The sequence below is a fragment of the Brachycentrus maculatus genome, unplaced genomic scaffold (genome assembly GCF_059751285.1).
Source record: "Brachycentrus maculatus isolate JH-2025_06_01 unplaced genomic scaffold, ASM5975128v1 h1tg000110l, whole genome shotgun sequence".
Classification (NCBI taxonomy): Eukaryota; Metazoa; Arthropoda; class Insecta; order Trichoptera; family Brachycentridae; genus Brachycentrus; species Brachycentrus maculatus.
The window spans coordinates 548502-567636 of NW_028280863.1; the positions used below are offsets into that span (position 1 = coordinate 548502).

The 19135-nt window shown below is 31.9% G+C and overlaps 1 protein-coding gene across 1 annotated transcript in view; it reads right to left on the minus strand.

Annotated features, from left to right (window-relative positions):
- The window catches only part of LOC148310037 (adenylate cyclase type 1-like), a 181050-nt gene that overhangs the window by 13565 nt on the left and 148350 nt on the right, over positions 1-19135 (minus strand). Inside the window, exons 5-14 of the mRNA XM_088259121.1 lie at positions 16583-16701; positions 15724-15835; positions 15359-15486; positions 15090-15248; positions 14317-14461; positions 13533-13703; positions 6251-6466; positions 2559-2744; positions 1033-1311; positions 11-273 (exon numbers count right to left, since the gene is read on the minus strand). Of these exons, the coding sequence (XP_088115247.1) occupies positions 11-273; positions 1033-1311; positions 2559-2744; positions 6251-6466; positions 13533-13703; positions 14317-14461; positions 15090-15248; positions 15359-15486; positions 15724-15835; positions 16583-16701 (1778 nt within the window). The remainder of the gene's footprint in view (positions 1-10; positions 274-1032; positions 1312-2558; positions 2745-6250; positions 6467-13532; positions 13704-14316; positions 14462-15089; positions 15249-15358; positions 15487-15723; positions 15836-16582; positions 16702-19135) is intronic.

Here is a 19135-nt window from a genome sequence, read left to right on the forward strand (position 1 = left end):
GTTCACTCACCCTACGATTCGATCGTAGCACTCGAAGAGGTGGTTGTGCGTCCCCTGCATGAGCAGCAGGTAGCCGGCCGTCATGACGGAGAGCAGCGCGCCCTTCACCAGGATGGGCAGGCGCAGGAACACGGCCACGCCCAGCAGCGACAGGCAGCACGACAGGGAGATGTAGAGCGGCACGGGACACGCCCGGTGGTCCGCCCACGAGTACTGCTGGCTGGTCAACGTGGTGTTCTGCACCGCACATGACTCCACTCGCCGACACGTGAACTAAAAACAGAGATTCCCAGTTATGCTCCCGTTGCTTGCAGGAGCAACGGGAGCATAACTTCTCGCAGGCACCCATTTTGTCGGGAATGCCTATCTTTTTGGACATTATCGTCTTTGTAAATATAAGAGAGGCTATTAGTCCGCCTCCGTGGTGTAGTAGTCAGAACGCTCGGCTACCGTGCTGGAGGTCCCAGGGGGGGGCTCAAATAAATTTTAAGTGAATTTCACTTTAATATTTCTTCAATATTACCCTAGAATGGTACCGGAAGCGGAGGGCTGATCACCATTCGTGTGTTAACAATCAAGATAACACTGCATTTACATGATGCAGTGCCCTATGCACCATTGGGTGTGGATAAGGGTCTGAAGAAGTGAATATTAGAGAGAAAAATGTCTTGTATTTATTTTATCCTCTTCGGGAATCGAATCCGGGACCTCCGTCGTGGTAGTCAAATAAGTTAACCGCAACAATGTGTCGGTTTGTGGTTGTGGTCACGTGGTTAGTGTCGCGGACTCTTGAGTCAGAGTTTCTGGGTTCGAACCCACTCTACCACAATTTGATACCTATTTTTAATAATGAGCTGCTCAAGTTCACAGAAATTGTAGTATTTTTGTAAATAATAAAAAAACACCAATATTTCTCTTTTAAAAAAATAATAAAATACGGAGGCCAATAAAAGAGATTGGTTTTATATAATCTGCCAGAAGTTAATTTCTGGCATTCTTTTAGATATGTTTATCTGGTTAGTTGTCGCTCACCACGTTGACCTGCGCCACAGTGTAGATGAGCACGATGGTGAAGGCGGTGACGGCGTGACGCAGTGGGAAGGAGCGCGCCAGATCCCACAGCAGCCAGCGCAGCCGCACGGCCAGCAGCAGCGCCAGCACGCCGGCCAGCCAGGCGAAGGCCGTGAGGAACAGCAGCAGCAGGATGGTGGTGCGCGGCAGCACGGCCGCCTGCAGCAGCCCCACGGCCACCAGCACCACCAGCCCGCACGCCAGCGACCCCACCCACCCGCCGTCCACGTCCGCGTGGTACTGTCCACACACAAAAACAGTAGCAGTGATAGGGATATTAAAAGCTTTAAAATGTAAATTCATGGTAAAATCGGGATACAATTTCGTTTCACATTTTCAATAAATTTCACAAATGGTTAAAAAAAAATTGCTTTGGAAGAGGTCTGTCAGGAAGCCAAGATGCTTCTGTATCAGATCTGGGAACGCGGTGGGACAGCTTTCAATTTCGACACACAAACTCCATCGTTAAGACTGCCGCTTTCACCCAACACACATACAGGACACTTCAATATATCGTTACAAACAATTTTAATTGGTTGCCGACGGAGGTAAGAGGTCAAAACAAAATATGGAACAAAGGCAAAATAAAGGAATGGGTAAATGATCAAGAGTTAATTGTACGAAAACTGTAAAATTGTTTTTATTTTTAATATTTGTTCCTTCCATTTTGTGTGTATATTAGGTTAACATAGATAAAAACAACAAAAAAAACGTATGTAAATAGAACTCCACCGACAAGACACGTAAGGTGGCTTGGTCTCTGCAATTTAAAAAAAAATGTTTTTAATTTTTTTTTTTAAGTTTATGTAAAAATAAATAAAATAAAATAGTGGGTATTTTATTCAGGCTAAAAGCTTTAAATAAAAGGGATTGGAAATTCTTGGAAGTTCTTTATAAGTATATATGAACCAATTCTTAAACATTATTCTTGAATCACTAGATCTTCACTAGAGACATTTATTGGTGAGATAAAAAGAAGCTTTCTATTGAGCAGAAACTCTTTTATTTTTATGTGAGGTATGAATCCTGGATTGTAATCACATACATGAGAAACCAGAAAAAGCCAGAAAATATCATTTTATTTTTTATTATTTTAGCTTATAATTTGACCAGTTAATTTATTTACAACATTTTGACAGTATCCAAATACTTGTTCACAAATCTGGATTATCTCACAATAATATGAAAAATAACTCCTATAACTGGAGATAATCCAGATTTGTGAACAAGTATTCGGACACACTCAAAATGTTGTAAATAAATTAAGTGGTCAAATTATAAGCTAAAATAATAAAAATGAAAATGATATTTTGCGTTTGCATATCTGGTTTCTCATGTATGTGACTATAATCCAGGATTCGGACCTCACAAACTAATATAAGAGTTTCTGCTTAATAAAAAGCTTCTTTTCATCTCACCAATAGATGACTCTATTGGACACACTCAAAATGTTGTATAAAGTTGACTTTTTGAATAGCCAAGAATACCTGAGCTTCTTTGTTGGAATCCTTGAAGCATAATGTGGCCAAGTTGACGTGAGTGGACTTCTCTCTGTCCACGCTCCGAGCCTCTATGGCCTGCGCCAAGTACTTGTTCACCCTGTTGGAGGGCTGATGGTACACTGACGAATGCCGCTTCTTCAAGGGTCTCTTGAACTTTTCAGTAACCTTATTCTGGAAACCGAAACAGAACTGTTGACACAAATAGTAATTAAATTTTGATCTAGTAAGGGAATGACTACTGATTGCGCTAATAATATCAAAGTACAAATAGAATTCGGGTATAAAGTTATACTAAATATTATTTCGTCATTGAAAAAAATTAACAATTTGACTAATGTAAATTTTCATGTCAAATCAGTTGATATTGCATATAATTTAGAGTAAAAGATCGTTAATTCCAAACTTTAGGAACTAAACTTCTAAAAATTCAAGATTAAAAAAAAAAATACTGTTACGTGGTATTATTTTCTGAGTAATTTGTTTATTTTAATAACAAAAAACAGTGAATGAAAAAGAAATATTTTAAATAATAATTCTTTTTTTCTTTAAATTTTAATGTATTGTTTATCTTTTCAATTTTTTTATTTTTAATATAAAGCAAAATAGTTTTCGTTGAATAATCAAATGCAGTTTTGTTGTAGAGTCCAATATGTATATTGTAAATCAAATTAATGATCTTCAACTATAATTATAAATGCAATCTGTAATTATATACAATCTATAGTTCCCATCGCTAAATAAAATATATTCATACATAATATTAAAGGAATATGACGGTCTAGAATAAAAAAACGAGCATTTTTTTACATATCCAATCACTATTGCTCTGTGTATGAGCACCTAAGCCAACAACAGCTAACGGACTCATGGCCTTTATGAGCTCCTAGTATGCAAGATACTACTAAGTACTAAAATTGGGATTGGTAACATCGACTCTATCGGCAAAACACTAGTTATGTAAAGATAAATTTGTTTTAGAAAATCTGCTCAAAATAGATATAGGCATGATCTGGAAAAAATCATACACATTAGATATTTATTGATTTGGCGTTTAATTTGCAGAACTCCATTTTAATTTATGAATTAATTTTTAAATCAAACACAGATTTTTTGTGTCTACTAAGTTGTATTTTATTAAAAACACATAAAAATTAATACATATTGTGACAATTGTTTCGCCTAGTTATGGCATTTTCAAACGAATGTCCATTTGTTTTGCATTGCATTTTCAAACGAATGTCCATTCGTTTGAAAATGCCATAACTAGGCGAAACAATTATCACAATATTAATTTTTATGTGTTTTTAATAAAATACAACTCAGTAGACTCAAAAAATCGGTGTTTTTTTATTTAAAAATTAATTCATACACTTTAGAGTTATCCAATTACAATCATTAAATTGATGATTGTCACTGGAAAATCATTAATCCCTCCAATGAGCGATAAATGATTTTTCTCTAGCCATGCATATTTTGAACAAATTCCCTGAAACCAAACAACCTTTGTGTAACTAGGTTGATGATATTTTGCCGGAAAAGGGTTTATATCACTACATAACATATGTAATAAGTATTTATAGAAACTCTTTAAGGGATTTTAAAGATGCAAATATCTAAAATTGAACTGTAATTAAAATGGGTAATACGTACATTTGAAATGATAAATTATTTTGACAAAATAGGAGAGACTAGGGGAACAATTCAGTAGACATTCCACTTACAAATCAAAATTTATTTATATTGTTTATATTTAGTAACAGAAACATGCTCTTTGCCCAGTATTCTTGCACCAAATTAGTGTATTAGTAGACGTAAATAAAAATCCCAAGCAGATTTCCCATGCCGAGCAAAACAAGAAATTCCACCAAAACATGCTGCTAAAACAATTTATTAGTTCTTAAAATTAACTCCATGACCATAAAAATAAATCGAGTTTATTTGTACTCCGTGCATAATAGTTGCATGTGAGAAAATCATACACATAATATGTACCCAATGTCATTGTAATGTACTCGAGGTATTATAAAATACAAAATAATGTTAAAAAAAACCTTTTTTTTGATAAAGTTTTACAGTTTTCAACGATATTAAAAAATAGTTACGAACATAAAAATAAGTTAAATTGTACAACATCAAATGTAGTATGGATTATTACAATTTAATTTATTAATGACAATAAGAAAAGGAAAGATTTTGGGTGCAAAATAATACAAATATATTCACTCTTATCCCAGTATGAACACCAGTTTGGTAAAAATGATTTTGCAATAGTAAATCCACTGATATAAATATATGCGTGATGCGAAAAAAATCATACACTCAGTAGTAATCTAAGGATAATCCAAAGATTGCTTCAAAATATACGATCTTTTATTAAATCACTTTGAGTAGGTTTACTAGAACAAAACAATCTTTACCCGACTGGCGTTTAGGATTTTTTTCTGGAAAAGGGTCAATATAATACAAATTACATTGTAAGATAAAATAAGTAGTATACATAATAGAGAGTGCTAAGATAAGATACCGGGGCTAGTTTTATTGACAAAATATAATATAAATATAAAATAACAACATCGATGACTGTCTCACATAAACATTGATAAGAAGCAGAAGCATAAAGAGGTGAAAGAGAGTTTAAAAAGCCAATAAATATTGTGTTTAGTGTACATTGATCTTGTGAGATTCGAGGAAGAACTTGGAAGGAACCAAATTGGAGAATGTACAGCTCTCAATATTGATTGGTAAATTAAACAGGAAGATTTGGATGCGCCTGAGAGTGAAGGACTCCGAGGAAAGGAGGAATATGTCTCGTATTGTATTCTGAAGTTTATGACTAACTGTAGTCTGAGTGTCAATGTGAATTTCTTAATGAGAGTATTGTGTTATCGTGTAAGTGAAGTGAAGGATGTGTTTATTTTAAATACCCACTACTTCCATCCGCAGTACATTTAGACATCAAATTACTTAGCCCTTTGGAGGATACAACATATAGATGTTGCAACTTACATTACTGCAAATACCACTTCAGCAACAAATTTGATCATAAAGTGTATAAAAATATCAAGATGTGATATTTAAGATATGGTTTGGGTATCCTACAAAGGGTTAAGAGTGGAGGGAAATAAATAAACATACAAAAATACATTAGAATCATTTTAAAAATCGAAAATGATTTTAAATTATGATTTAAAAAAAAAGTTTTTTCTTAAATGATCTAAATATATTGCCGATAGAGATGGTTGGTATTATAAATATAATTAGCTTAGCTTAGAGTGTAAAAATACCGAGTTCTCTAAGAACACAAGAGACTAGGGGTAGTTTTACACTCTAACCTAGCAAAATGTTCCGAGTGATAGATTTGTTCAATAATTCACTGCTGCTTTGAAAGAATCGGAAAGATTACATAGTTAAGGTGAATTCAAGAAAAAAGGCGAACCGCATTTATGTTTTTAAATAAACGGTATAATAACGAGAGAAAAAAAACATTCCATATTCTAAATGGAATGAAAATACTGGTAAGTAAATTATAAAAAAATAAAACTTTACAGAACCAGAGGTGAGATACAAACCGCAATAATTATTCAGACAAATACAAAAAGAAAACCATCCCACATTCAAAACGGAAGGAGACAATAGCCAAATTTATTAAAAATGAAAAATCCGACGACGGTAGGTACATTGGCGGTCTGATAGTAAAGTGTGGACGATGAGTGTGCAATGGAAGCGTAATTGGCCATGGTGGCGTCGAAGGTGTCGGGGGTGACGGGGGCGGCGGGGGCGGCGGGGGCGGCGGGGGTGGCGGGGCAGGGGGGCAGCAGACTCACGGCCCGCAGCTGCAGCACGGCCTCCGCGCTGCCCGGCTCCGCGTGCAGCGCCCGCTGCAGGTCCAGCACCTGCCGTGCGCCCAACACACAACACACGCCGGTTAGCAACACGCCTGCCTACCTGCCTACCTGCCTACCTGCCTGCCTGACTACTGGCTACTGGATGCCGACCAACTAACACCTGCTTCTCGGACAAATATCTAACTTCGGCTCATTATTAATACGCTATGTGGGAACATATAAGGCCTCATTCAGATGAGCAGTGACAGCCACACATCTCGTAATAAAAAAATACAGTACATATTTACAAATATAAGAAATTAACCTTTCCGGGAGTATGGACATAAATGAACGTCGGGCGAATTTTCCTCAAAGGAGTATCGACGTTAATGAACGTCCGTCTATCCGTAATCCGTCTATCAATTATTTATACATAATTTCTATCTTCAGAATACACAGATTTCGAGATTTTTTTTCATGTAACTAAGAACCCACTTATTATACTCCCGGAAAGGTTAACAAATAGAATTCCAAACATGTATTGCCTACGTAGAAATAATTACTTACAATTGAAAAACAGTTGACTCAAAGCATATTGATATTTAATATTTTTATTACTACCAAAAATTGTAAAAGAATTTTTTTAAAAAGTCCATTACAAATAAAACAGTTGAGATGATAATCGCAATGTTCACATGGCAGTTCTAGTATTTTAAAAATATATTTGTACTATATATTCATACATCTGCTATGAATAAACTTATAATAACATTATTCCTAAAAATTTCAGTATCAGGATTTTTCACTATCTGGAATTTGTCAACATTCAAATTTTAAGAGAAGGACTTCTGAATTACAATTAAATTGTCCTAAATATGTCAAAATATTCTATAATTTTTATATTCTATATTCTATAATAATATTTTTTCTAAAATGATCAAATTTTAATTGGATATTTAACAAAATTATCAGGTGTGTGTGTTCATTCATTATAAATGGGATAAAAAAACAAACGCGGAAGTAACTACAGAAAGTGTGTGATAAGTGGAGATTTAGTTGTCCAATGCATATAGTGTACATTGTATCTATTTTTCATAAATTAGATTTGAATTAAGTCTGTTTACTTTAAATATTATCAGAATATATTACTCAAATTCAATATTATATCAGCATGAACTATCAAATGCATAATGAATGCCTCTTACTAAAATGACTCTTACTATAACCACAACTACTCTTTCAAGAATGTCCGACTGAGAAATAGAATAATAATATTCAAAAAGATTTTATATATTATAGAACCAAATGGATAATTCAACGTTTGTTTTTACACCTCTAATATGCATAGTGCATAGGAGTATATAAATATTTTTAGGACCTAAAAAATATTTTTCTTAACCTTTCCAGGAGTAAATGAATGTCGGTGCGAATTTTCCTTAAAGGAGTATCGACGTTAATGAATGTCGAAGTCCGTCTGTCAGTTGGTATGATGTAATTTGTATAGCAATGACATCTGTGGATATTTGTGAGTAATTATGTCATAATTGAAAAATATTTCGAAGGGATGTTTTATTTTTTTTAAAAATTATTTGAACATAATTTCTATCTTAATACATTGATTTAATTAAAAAAAAAAAAATTTTCATGTAAAATGAACCCACTCCCCAGAAAAAGTCGGACATCAATTTTGTACTCCCGGAAAGGTTAACCATGTACATACAATATAGATTTATATTATCCACTGACACTTCGTGATGGAATTGCATTTTTAATTTATTATTAGATTAAAACCAATATTTTTAGCTTTTCCACTTTTTTATTTGACCAGCGACCGGGTTTCGTCGTTACCGACATCATCAGACTGGTGACCAGTCTGATGATGTCGGTAACGACGAAACCCGGTCGCTGGTCAAATAAAAAAGTGGAAAAGCTAAAAATATTGGTTTTAATCTAATAATAAATTACATACAATATTATATATTTTGAAGGAATATTAAAAGTAATTAATTCTTTTTTCAATCATAACAAAACAAAATATTATGTAGATCAGTTTTTCAGAAATAAGATGATGTTGAGGGTTTTAGGCCACAAAATTTAAACAAATTAGTTGATTAATATTTTTACAATTAAATATATTTCAGCATTTATTCAAATATATTGCTAAGTAATATTTTCCAGTAAAATAAAACTATTTTTTAGAGGTAACTAAAAGATGAATACTAAACTGTATCATAGAAACAAATAACAAAAATTAATGTTAAAGGGGCCTTTTTATATTATATATCGAACAATATTTTTAATAAAGATAACTACAGGGTAATATGAAAATGTATTACATTGTGCCGAATATTAACAATGGAGATAAGTGCGTCACAATTCGAGCAGCAATCAAAAAAGAATACAGAAATTTAACATAGAACGGCCAGTATTTATTTCATACATAGAAAGAAGTAATACTTATAACTGGTAAACGGCAACCTCAAAATTGGTATTTTACTTTTTTATGACTACTAAAAATATTGTTAAATGAATACAAAAATAGTCCTCTCCATACAAAACCTTAAAAAGTTATTTCAGTAATTTGAATGGTCAAAATGACCACTTGGCAGTTACAGCATTAAATCCTTATCTTTATCATTTCACCTTTATGAGAGAACAGTATTTGACATTTATTAACACAGTTTTTAATTTTTACATTATTATTTCATGTAAAAAAATTAAACACAGGACTTTTGATACTTCGCAACATTTTCTTTTTCCAGCCAATAAAATGGACGATAACAATGAAATACCCAATTACTGATGCATTGAAGTGGAAAATTCTGGTGCATTGAAGAATGAATACTGTGAAAACATTGAAACAATTCAGTCACAGGCTTGAATCTAATATTTACGTGTGTGATACAAAATTCAGTGCAAGTAACAAAGATACACATTGTTTATGTAAAATAATAAAACACGAAAGATACATAGTCAAGATAAAATTATGGCAGTGAATATATTTTTAACCAAGAATATATAAAATTATTAATTTTAAAATTGTAAGAATCTCGTAAAAAGTTTATTTAAAAAAATAAAGAAAAGTGAAAGGAGTATGCTATTACAAATACACAATCAACTTTTTAGGCACCAGATGAAAAATCATTATTTTTTTTTTAAGAAGTCTTTTAAAGTGTATAGTAACATTCTTTTAAAGGTTAACATTTAGTTACCAACCCCATGACAATTGATTAAATATTAAAAATTAAATCTTACGGGTGAACCTTTATGTTCTTTTTTTATATCTTGATTTCTATCTTCCGTTTTCCCGTTACAAAAATAAATAAAAAATATTGACATTTTCTAAGGTTTAATACACTAGCTTCATTGCCAGCTTATAAATTTTTATTAATTGATTCGGCAGCCACTTTGCTGTAAAATCTATCCATTTTTAATTAATGTTTTACTTAGTAAATACCACTATTTCTTAAAATCTATTGTGACACGTGTTTCGATGCATTCCGCATCACGGTGTTTGAAAATATGCGGAATATTGTGTTATTTTAAATCGTGTTATGTTTTATATTGATAATAATAAACCTTGGTCTACAAAGTAAACGCTGATTCAATAAAAAAAAGACTTAATCATTGTAATTGGTTGTAGTTATTAGTTGTTGGTACTCCTTTAAAACCACTAACAAAATCAACAAAAATACTAATAATTCTTGTAGGTAACCGTATTATTGTTCGATATATATATATATATTAAGTGATATTAAGCACAATATTTCTATAGAGACTGTCTTAACGATAGAGTAGTATTTTCTCTAAATTAACCTGATAGTGAATGCAAAGCTACCAAATAATACACTGTAGAAAACCTCCCAAAATTCTAAGTATCCAAATTTTGCAACACCACTCGATACAGCTTGCTACTGCATAAATCGCTGGTTAAATGCCAAATGGCTGCAACGCAAAAAAAATTAAACTCTTTATTCCAAAAATGGTATCCAAATCGTCAACATTTTCATATTTGAAAAAGACACCCATAATTCTAGCGTTAGAAATATCCATTTCATTTAGAATCATGGGGGTCTTTTTCAAATACGGTAATGGTATCTAAATGACGATTTAGATTCAGATTTAACGAACCATTTTTGGGTTTATTTTTTTTTGCATTGTAGCCCTTTGGCATTTAACCAGCGATATAGTCACATAATATTGTAGTTTAAAAATATGACTTGGATTAAAAGGAAAAAAATATTAACCTAGATCACCAGTAACAACAAATATATTTGCTAACTTTGCATTTAATATATTTAAAAGTATCGAATTTATGTACTAATTAAATAAGTATCAGCAGGGAACGACAATTTTCAAAAGTTTCACGGAGTAAATAATTCATTTTAACCTACAAAGGGCCTAGTTAGATGCTAAATTAGTCTTAGACTATAAGAACAGAAATATTTGATTCATCATGATTATTTCCAAATTGGGACTAACAAAAATCAACAAAAAACATTTTGAATGTGAGAATTTTTTCATCGCAGGTTCATATAAATTTAGGAAAATACGAATAAGTGCCAATTATAAAAAAAAATAAGGAAGAATTTCGAAATAAAAATAGAGATGCAAAAAAAAGAGGTTCTAAGATGCAACATTGAACCATGCATTTAGTTTATACAGTGTACAACATCCAACAGTCTATATCAACAGAACAGAGTGCAAAACATCAAGACACATGGGATATTTTCACGGGTACATATTTCCTATGTAAAGAGTAGATAATTGAAATTAAAATAAAACAGAATGACTTTTGAAAACTGTTTTGAAAAATACCGATTTATTTTACTGGTTTATATTCTATCCACACCTCATTTTTATGTACATTTTTAATTTTCACATTAACATATGCTACAGATATTTTTATTTAAAAATCTGTATAAATTAATGAAATGATGCACTATTCATTTACATGATTAAATATGTAAATAATCGTATAAATTTGTTATCATCATCTAAACCTACCTAAATTATTCAAATACAACTTAAAAAATACAAAGGTAACAATGATTTAGTATGCAATATTTAATTCAAATAAACTTTAAATTTTCTACGGCCTAAAATCTCTGAAAAAAAATCAAATTAAGTAAAACTCTCAACAAAAATAAATTGAATAATACCTTAAGACCAATAATAACATTAAAAATCATGTTTTTCAAATTTACCTAAATATGTTAAAATACATAAAAGGAACCACAAGACAATATTCAAATATATATAATATGTACACAGTCAATATTAATCTATCGGTAAAATAGTATGTATTAAATAATATTACTCGATGAAGTTGTTATTTCTTCTGGGTCCCTCGAGAAAGTATAACCCCAGATCACAAAATGCAAAAATAATCAGATACCAACTCTGATCACCCAATATAACACCTGAAGCATTATTGATGAACTTACTAAATACTTAGGTTGTTTCATAGATATGCTTTATCAATGGGAACAAACTGTAACGATTCATTAGTAAAACCAATGACAAATCACATTCCATGAGCTTTTACCTTTTCAGAGCCAATTATCCCTATTGTGTCATGACAGCAACAAGTAATCGTAACAACATAATCAACAGAAATATCAGTCAGTAAATGAACAAATGAAAAAAGTATATTTGTCTCGTAATGTTGACAATTTAATGAGGGGGAATCGTACAGATATTGGATGAATCCAGTATGTACGGTGAAGGAACCATTATTAGTTAGCGAAAAATGCAAAACTGATTTGAGAAATGTTGTTCATCGGAGGATGAACCCAGACCAGGACACTAGTCAGACTTGGATACTAAAACTAAAATAATTGTTCTCTGCCTTAATAAATGAAAATAAAGTAAAACATATTTATGAAACAACCAAATAAATAATAAATATTTCAAACCTTTCCCCAACATATATTCATCGTCAATACACATATGTAAAAATTGCCTGGAAGGCAAATTAGTCCCATAAAAACAGCTCAGAATTTTTTGACTAGGCGGTTAATCAAATCATCAAGTATAAAAAAATTACATGATAGAACTAATCATCTTTCTACCCATATATCCTCCCACACTATCCGTAACAATATTCGTCTACAACCCGCACCATTACAAATCTTCTTCCTTCACAACCAGAAGACACTAAGCATACTGTCTACCGAAAACTATAACATGGTATATATTGATTTGGGAAATCATTTCTTAGTAATTCAAATCAACTTGTGCATTGAAATAATCAGATTTTTGAGCAACAGAATGTTGTATTTTATCTACTTTAAAAAAAAATTATTACATTAGAATGTTTGTGCTTTAAGAGCTGATATGGTAATTTTAAATGACTTCTAAGTGAACATGTGAATCCACACATTCAATTATTAAAAAATCAAATATTATTTCTGCACAAATATTTATTTATTTGTTGAAGTATTGGAATATCATTTATCATTATTGTAGATATCAGCCCTTTTCTGGCAAATTATTATTAGCGACAGTGTGCAAAAAGTTTTTTTTTAGCAAATCTGATAATAATATCACATAATAAATATATGGATGGTATGGCAAAAAAGCGTACATTTTGAAATGATATTACGACAAATTACCTAAAAAAAGAAATAGCCAAATATTTCCATGGCTGTATGTATAGAGAAATAATAATATCCTTTTCCACTTGAATATATGTAACCTAAGTCAAGATGTTTAAAAAAAAACTTCCTCCTGTAAAATAGTGCACGCTTTCGGGTATATAATAGTTTGCCAGGAAAGAAAAGATAAATCTAAATTATTTGATATCCAAAATATGTGAACTTGTGAATAATGGGTGCTATGTTTGACTCATTTGTCCTGAAGATAAATACGGCATAAGCAAATTGATTAATTAAAATACAAAATGAGGCAAGGGACTTATTTTATCTGTCGTTATTCACAGAAATTGAGTTTACTTTGAAGACAATCGAGTCAAACATAATGTCCCACAGAATTTACCCATAAATTTTATTAAAAAAAAAAATAAAAAAGGTACCCTGTTTAGATATTATAGCATACAATTCTCAAAATATTCGACAGCAATAATATTTTAACTCAACCTAAATAAATAGAAAATGCTGGATAACATTCCTACCTTTCTTGCAGCGTTAGCCTTCAGGTCTTGCGGAGAGGCGGCCATATTGGAGAATGGAACATCTACATTGAACTTGATAGAATGCAGAAGTTGTACAACCACATTGGAAACATTTTTAAATGATAATTTCCTTTTTGCGGCATTACCCATCACGTTTCCACCTAGACACATCTGCAAATTGGAAAACAAGTGACATTGACAGATGTAACGTAATTAAATTGAGGTAAAGGCTGCTAAATAACTACTACAATAGTCCACAAATTAAAGAATACGGACTAAGAACACAGGCCAAAGGGTTTTAGAACCACAAGTGCTGAAGTCTTCAAGGGAGAAAGAAAACTCAAAAACAATAATTCAAATATACAATTATTATGACTGCATAAAACTAACAATTTTTTTTTAGCTCAGTACACCCTTAATTCCTGTGGTCATTCTACTAAGTATCTGTAACCATTATTTGCTAAAATCGTAGTTATTGTAAACCAAGTTACAAATTTGAATATGTAAAATTTAAAGGCGGAATACATGATTTCCGGAACTTGGAGTATTACTGTATAACACTGCTCCAGAGTATCGAAAAATTCTGTATATTTCAGATAATTTAAATGGTAGACAACTTTTGATTTGATCAGTAATAAGCCATTAGAAAAGTCATCTTTCTAACCCGCAACTAGCACATTCATCAAGGGGAGTGTGCCATTGCTCCGGCCAGCTTGATTGCAAGAGATGCATTTTTTATCAGTAGTAGGACTATCATCTACAGGTGTTAAGCGGTACAACAGACCTTTCTCCTTCTAGGTGGGGGAACGATGAAATATGTGGTGACACTGTGATCTCTCAGGTAGGCATTCCGGGTGCCCCCCTGCCCCGCCTCCACCTCGTAGGCCCCTCCCAGGTACTCCAAGGTGGACTGTGTGATGTGCACACGGCTGGAAAACCACATCAAAACAAACAGTCTGATTATTCTATTCTTCTTTCTTCTTTATAAGCCATCTCACCACTGCTGGATGTAGGCCTGTTCTAACGACTTCCAAACCTCTATTTTGGGCTTTTTCGACCCATTTATTACCCGCCGACCCAATTATTCTATTACAGGGTATGGAAGTGATTCACCTTTAGTGTGAGCTGCATTTTGGTAAGAAGTATTTAAGCAATCATACAATCTGTTATAATTATAACGCGTTACTTACATAATGGTTAGTTAATATAATTACAATTACTTTTTATATAATGGTTGGGAAATCACAGAATTAAAACATAATTATGAATACACTTCCTCATCCACAGGAAGGCTCATAATTAATGATAGACATAAAGTTCTTTTTAAATAAATTTAATTAAAGCTGGATAAAATACATTGTGACTTAGGCACCAAATGATAACAAAATGAGATCACAGCCAAAAAAAATTAAAACCCTGATTTTATAATAGTATAAAGTAGTTTAGTATATGGTGTTTGAAAATGATGCGGAATGCACTGAAACTCGTGTCACAGTAGATTGAAAAAAAAAAAGGTATTTACTAAGTAAAACATTAATTAAAAATAGTTTAGTTTACCCTGGTTCCCCTCCAGCTTCCATATTATTAGCTAAGGTGACATCATTACTCCACACGTCGTACTGCCACTTCCGCAATCCCAGAACGCCACACAGAACTCGCCCGGAGTGGATACCGACTCGCATGTTTAGTTGGACATCTGTTGCTTCTACAACGGATCTAAAATTTACACAAAAGTATTGTTCAATGATATTCTACTGTACTTCGCATTTGTACTTCAATATATATATAAATATATACATAAAACATTATGGAAAAATTATACTCACGCAATAGCATCTATCATATCAAGTCCCATTTCCACACAACATTTGGCATGATCAGATCTCGGTTCTGGTAATCCTGATACACAGTAGTAACAATCTCCAAGAATCTTTATCCTCAGACAATGGTTGTCCTACAATTCAAATAAATACAAATTGCATAAACAATTTAGTTCATTGTATGCCATGTAATTAATTATATATCTGGTTTGGAACAAACTAGGAAACCAATTCTTAACTTTGGCATAAAAAAGTCCATAGTAATATTATATGCTAAAATACCAAAAAGACGATAAATTTCCTATTTAGCCTATTGGTTGTAATTAAAAAGGTAAAGAGATGGTATTAATTTATTACAAAATTTTACTTACATTTGCTAGTTGATCGAATCTCCCAAAAAGTTCATTTAATAACCTAACTAATTCTTGTGCACTGCACTGCGATGCCAGTACTGTAAACCCGACAATATCCGCAAACAGTATACTGTAAATAAAAAAATGTAAAAATTATTTTATCATTAAAAAACACCAGAGCACCTAAAATACTTTAAATCTCATAAATATATCACTAGTATATTAAGTTTACGCTTCAATGTTTTATTATTGAAATGACACAAAGATAGTAAATAAAATTAACAATTTTTGCAAATAATTAAAGTAATTTTCATTCAGATTTTTTATTGATACATATCATGATTGATACATGATGACGATTTTAAGTGACATAAATAATGTCGAATAAACTGACCATCTTTGGGGCGCCTCATAATATGATAACTTATATCAGAACAGAAAATAGAATATATCTAGATGTAATATAGAAAGATTGAGAAACTAATCTGTAATCAACACACTTCAAAAATAAAGTATAACTAAAGGTTGACCTTTATTATTTTAATTACCGAACCGTTTGTTAACACATTTTGGATGGGTATATTTTACGCCTGCAAACTGCTGGCGACGGGATTTGATAATTATGTACATATAGTTAAGACCTTAACAAAGAGATTGGTACATAATATTCATAGAAGAACATTAAATATGTAATTCCTTCTTTTCTGACTTTGAAATGAGGCTGCCGCATAAGGTAAAAATACCCTTGCCGTCCTTAAGATCAACCGACCGAAGGGGTAGAAATACCTTTCCCGTGCATAGTGTGCATAAGAGAATATATCAAATAGAAAATTTTTCTACATATTCGGCGGAAAAGGGTAAATGAATGTGTAATTACCTGACTTGTTCATGTTTCTGAATATAAATTTTGTGAAATTGTCCTTCAACAGGAGATATAATATCATTCTTCATTTCCATTGCAACATGCTGAGGTAGCACAGACAGTAGTAATCGTTCCTGTAAATAAAATAAGACACTTTATTTTCTGGTTATGGCAAATAGAATTCAATTTGAGTTGCAATGTGTGCAAAAGGTTTGCCAATATACATCTAGAATAAGAGAATTGATTAAAAACTCTATGATTGCCTGTAAATAAATAAATAGTTCCCTAGTTAAAATAGTTTATTGGGTATTGTAATCATATTTGATACAATAACTTTTATTGAACGCTTTTAGATGAAACCATAACTGTAAATCGAACTCGGGACCTCCAGTACGGAAGCTGAGATTGTTGGCCATTATACTACAGAGGCAGGCAAAAATGAGACATTATGTAAATCTTTTATTCCATATATATATATTATACCTTGGAAACATCATTTCAATACATAAAAAAATATTTGAACACTGTAAGAACTGAAGTATTTGTATATCATATTTTAAATGATATTGTGATAAGATTTAAGCACATATTTGTTTACCACAAGGTCTTTTTGTACATACAAAGTAAGCATAAGTGGTTTGTCATATGTTTATACTATTAATAATTGACTAGGTCATTCCAAACATAAGATAAATTTCATTAAAAAAAAAACATACAAATAGTTATAGATTATTTGATTTCATAAGGCTCAATCTACCTTTTTTTTTAAATGTTGTTTTTCCCTTCATATTTTACTTGATTTACATATATCCTTTTCTATTGCTCCACATTTAATTATTATTCCTGAAGGGACACAAGTTTAAGGTTAAACATTACAACAACAGAAAAATTAAATAACAGCGCAACTAACTGATTTTAATGAACTTTGTTATTATTTTCGGAACTCTTAGAAATACTATTTTTAAAACCGATTTTTTCGAAATCTTAAATGTATTTGTATTGATATTTTTATAATGTATAACACAAAAAAAAATATTTACAGAATTGATTATTTAATTACTGTTCAAGCATTAAACTACATAGAATATTGCTATTAAAATCACAATAATCTATTAGAAGTCGCTTCGAATTTACATATAAATGCTTACTTGGATATTGTACACACTAACATTAAAAAAAAAATAGTAGTATAGATGTTCAAAAACAGGCAAACATTTCATAACATAAAGCCAGCCCATGACAGATCGTAAACCCTGTAAATGCCTCATGACTAACTTGCCATATTTTATTTCCATTTATGTATATCTGTTTTTATTTATATTTCTGTTTTTTTTTCTCCAATTTTACATGAGTTGTCTTCATATTTTTAAATTCGTATTTTGTTGTTGTTTTAATACATATTGTTGAAAGGTATTTTATTAATGCATTAGACAATGGGCAGACGCACGTCCCGACTCGATACAAATGCATACGATATTAATTCAGAAACAATATCTGAGGATATTATATTTTGACATCTCATCAAAGATGAAGAAGAATATGGAAGTCTGGGCATTTACGGAGCTGACGACCGTCATAGGCTGGTTTAAGTGATCACTTTACTCACGTGTAACATTCACCAATTCTACCCATTATTGACAACCACACTACTCAAATTCTTGGAAGTTCTATACATATGAACCAATTTAGAAACCTTGTTCTTGAATCACTAGAATTTCACTAGAGACATCTATTGGTGAGATGTAAAGAAGCTTTTTTTATTTTATTTTTTTTCTCATGTGTGTGATTATAATCCAGGATTCGGATCTCACATACTAATATAAGAGTTTCTGCTTAATAAAAAGCTTCTTTACATCTCACCAATAGATGTCTCTAGTGAAATTCTAGTGATTCAAGAACAAGGTTTCTAAATTGGTTCATATATATAGAACTTCCAAGAATTTGAGTAGTGTGGTTGTCAATAATAGGTGGAATTGGTGAATGTTACACGTGTGTAAAGTGATCACTTAAACCAGCCTATGACGGTCGTCAGCCCCGTAAATGCCCAGACTTCCATATTCTTCTTCATCTTTGATGAGATGTCAAAAAATAATATGAAAATAACTCCTGTAATTGGAGATAATCCAGATTTTGTGAACAAGTATTTGGACACACTCAAAATGTTGTTGTTTAGTCCTGAAATGCTACAATAATACTTTTGTATTATTTTAAGAATAAGATTATTCAACAAGTCTGCGATGAAACAGGTACGGACAGTTTGAAATACATCAGCAACAGGTTTCGACCCTTTCGGTCAAAAAGTGGCTGGCTGCCTTTGTTGGTATTATTTTCATTCAATTCGCGGAATAGGGAAGGGATGACTCTTTTATAAGATTGGATTTATTGGAACATTAACTACATACAGAACAATACTGTCGACATTATCAAAAGGCTTGTGTATTGTGTGCTTATACGTGTCAAATCCGAGAGGTAATAAATAATATGGACCAGTTAAATTTCTATACATTTGAAAACGGGGCAGTTGTGAGTTGATCAGAATTATATACCTGTCTCAGTTCCATCTGATAT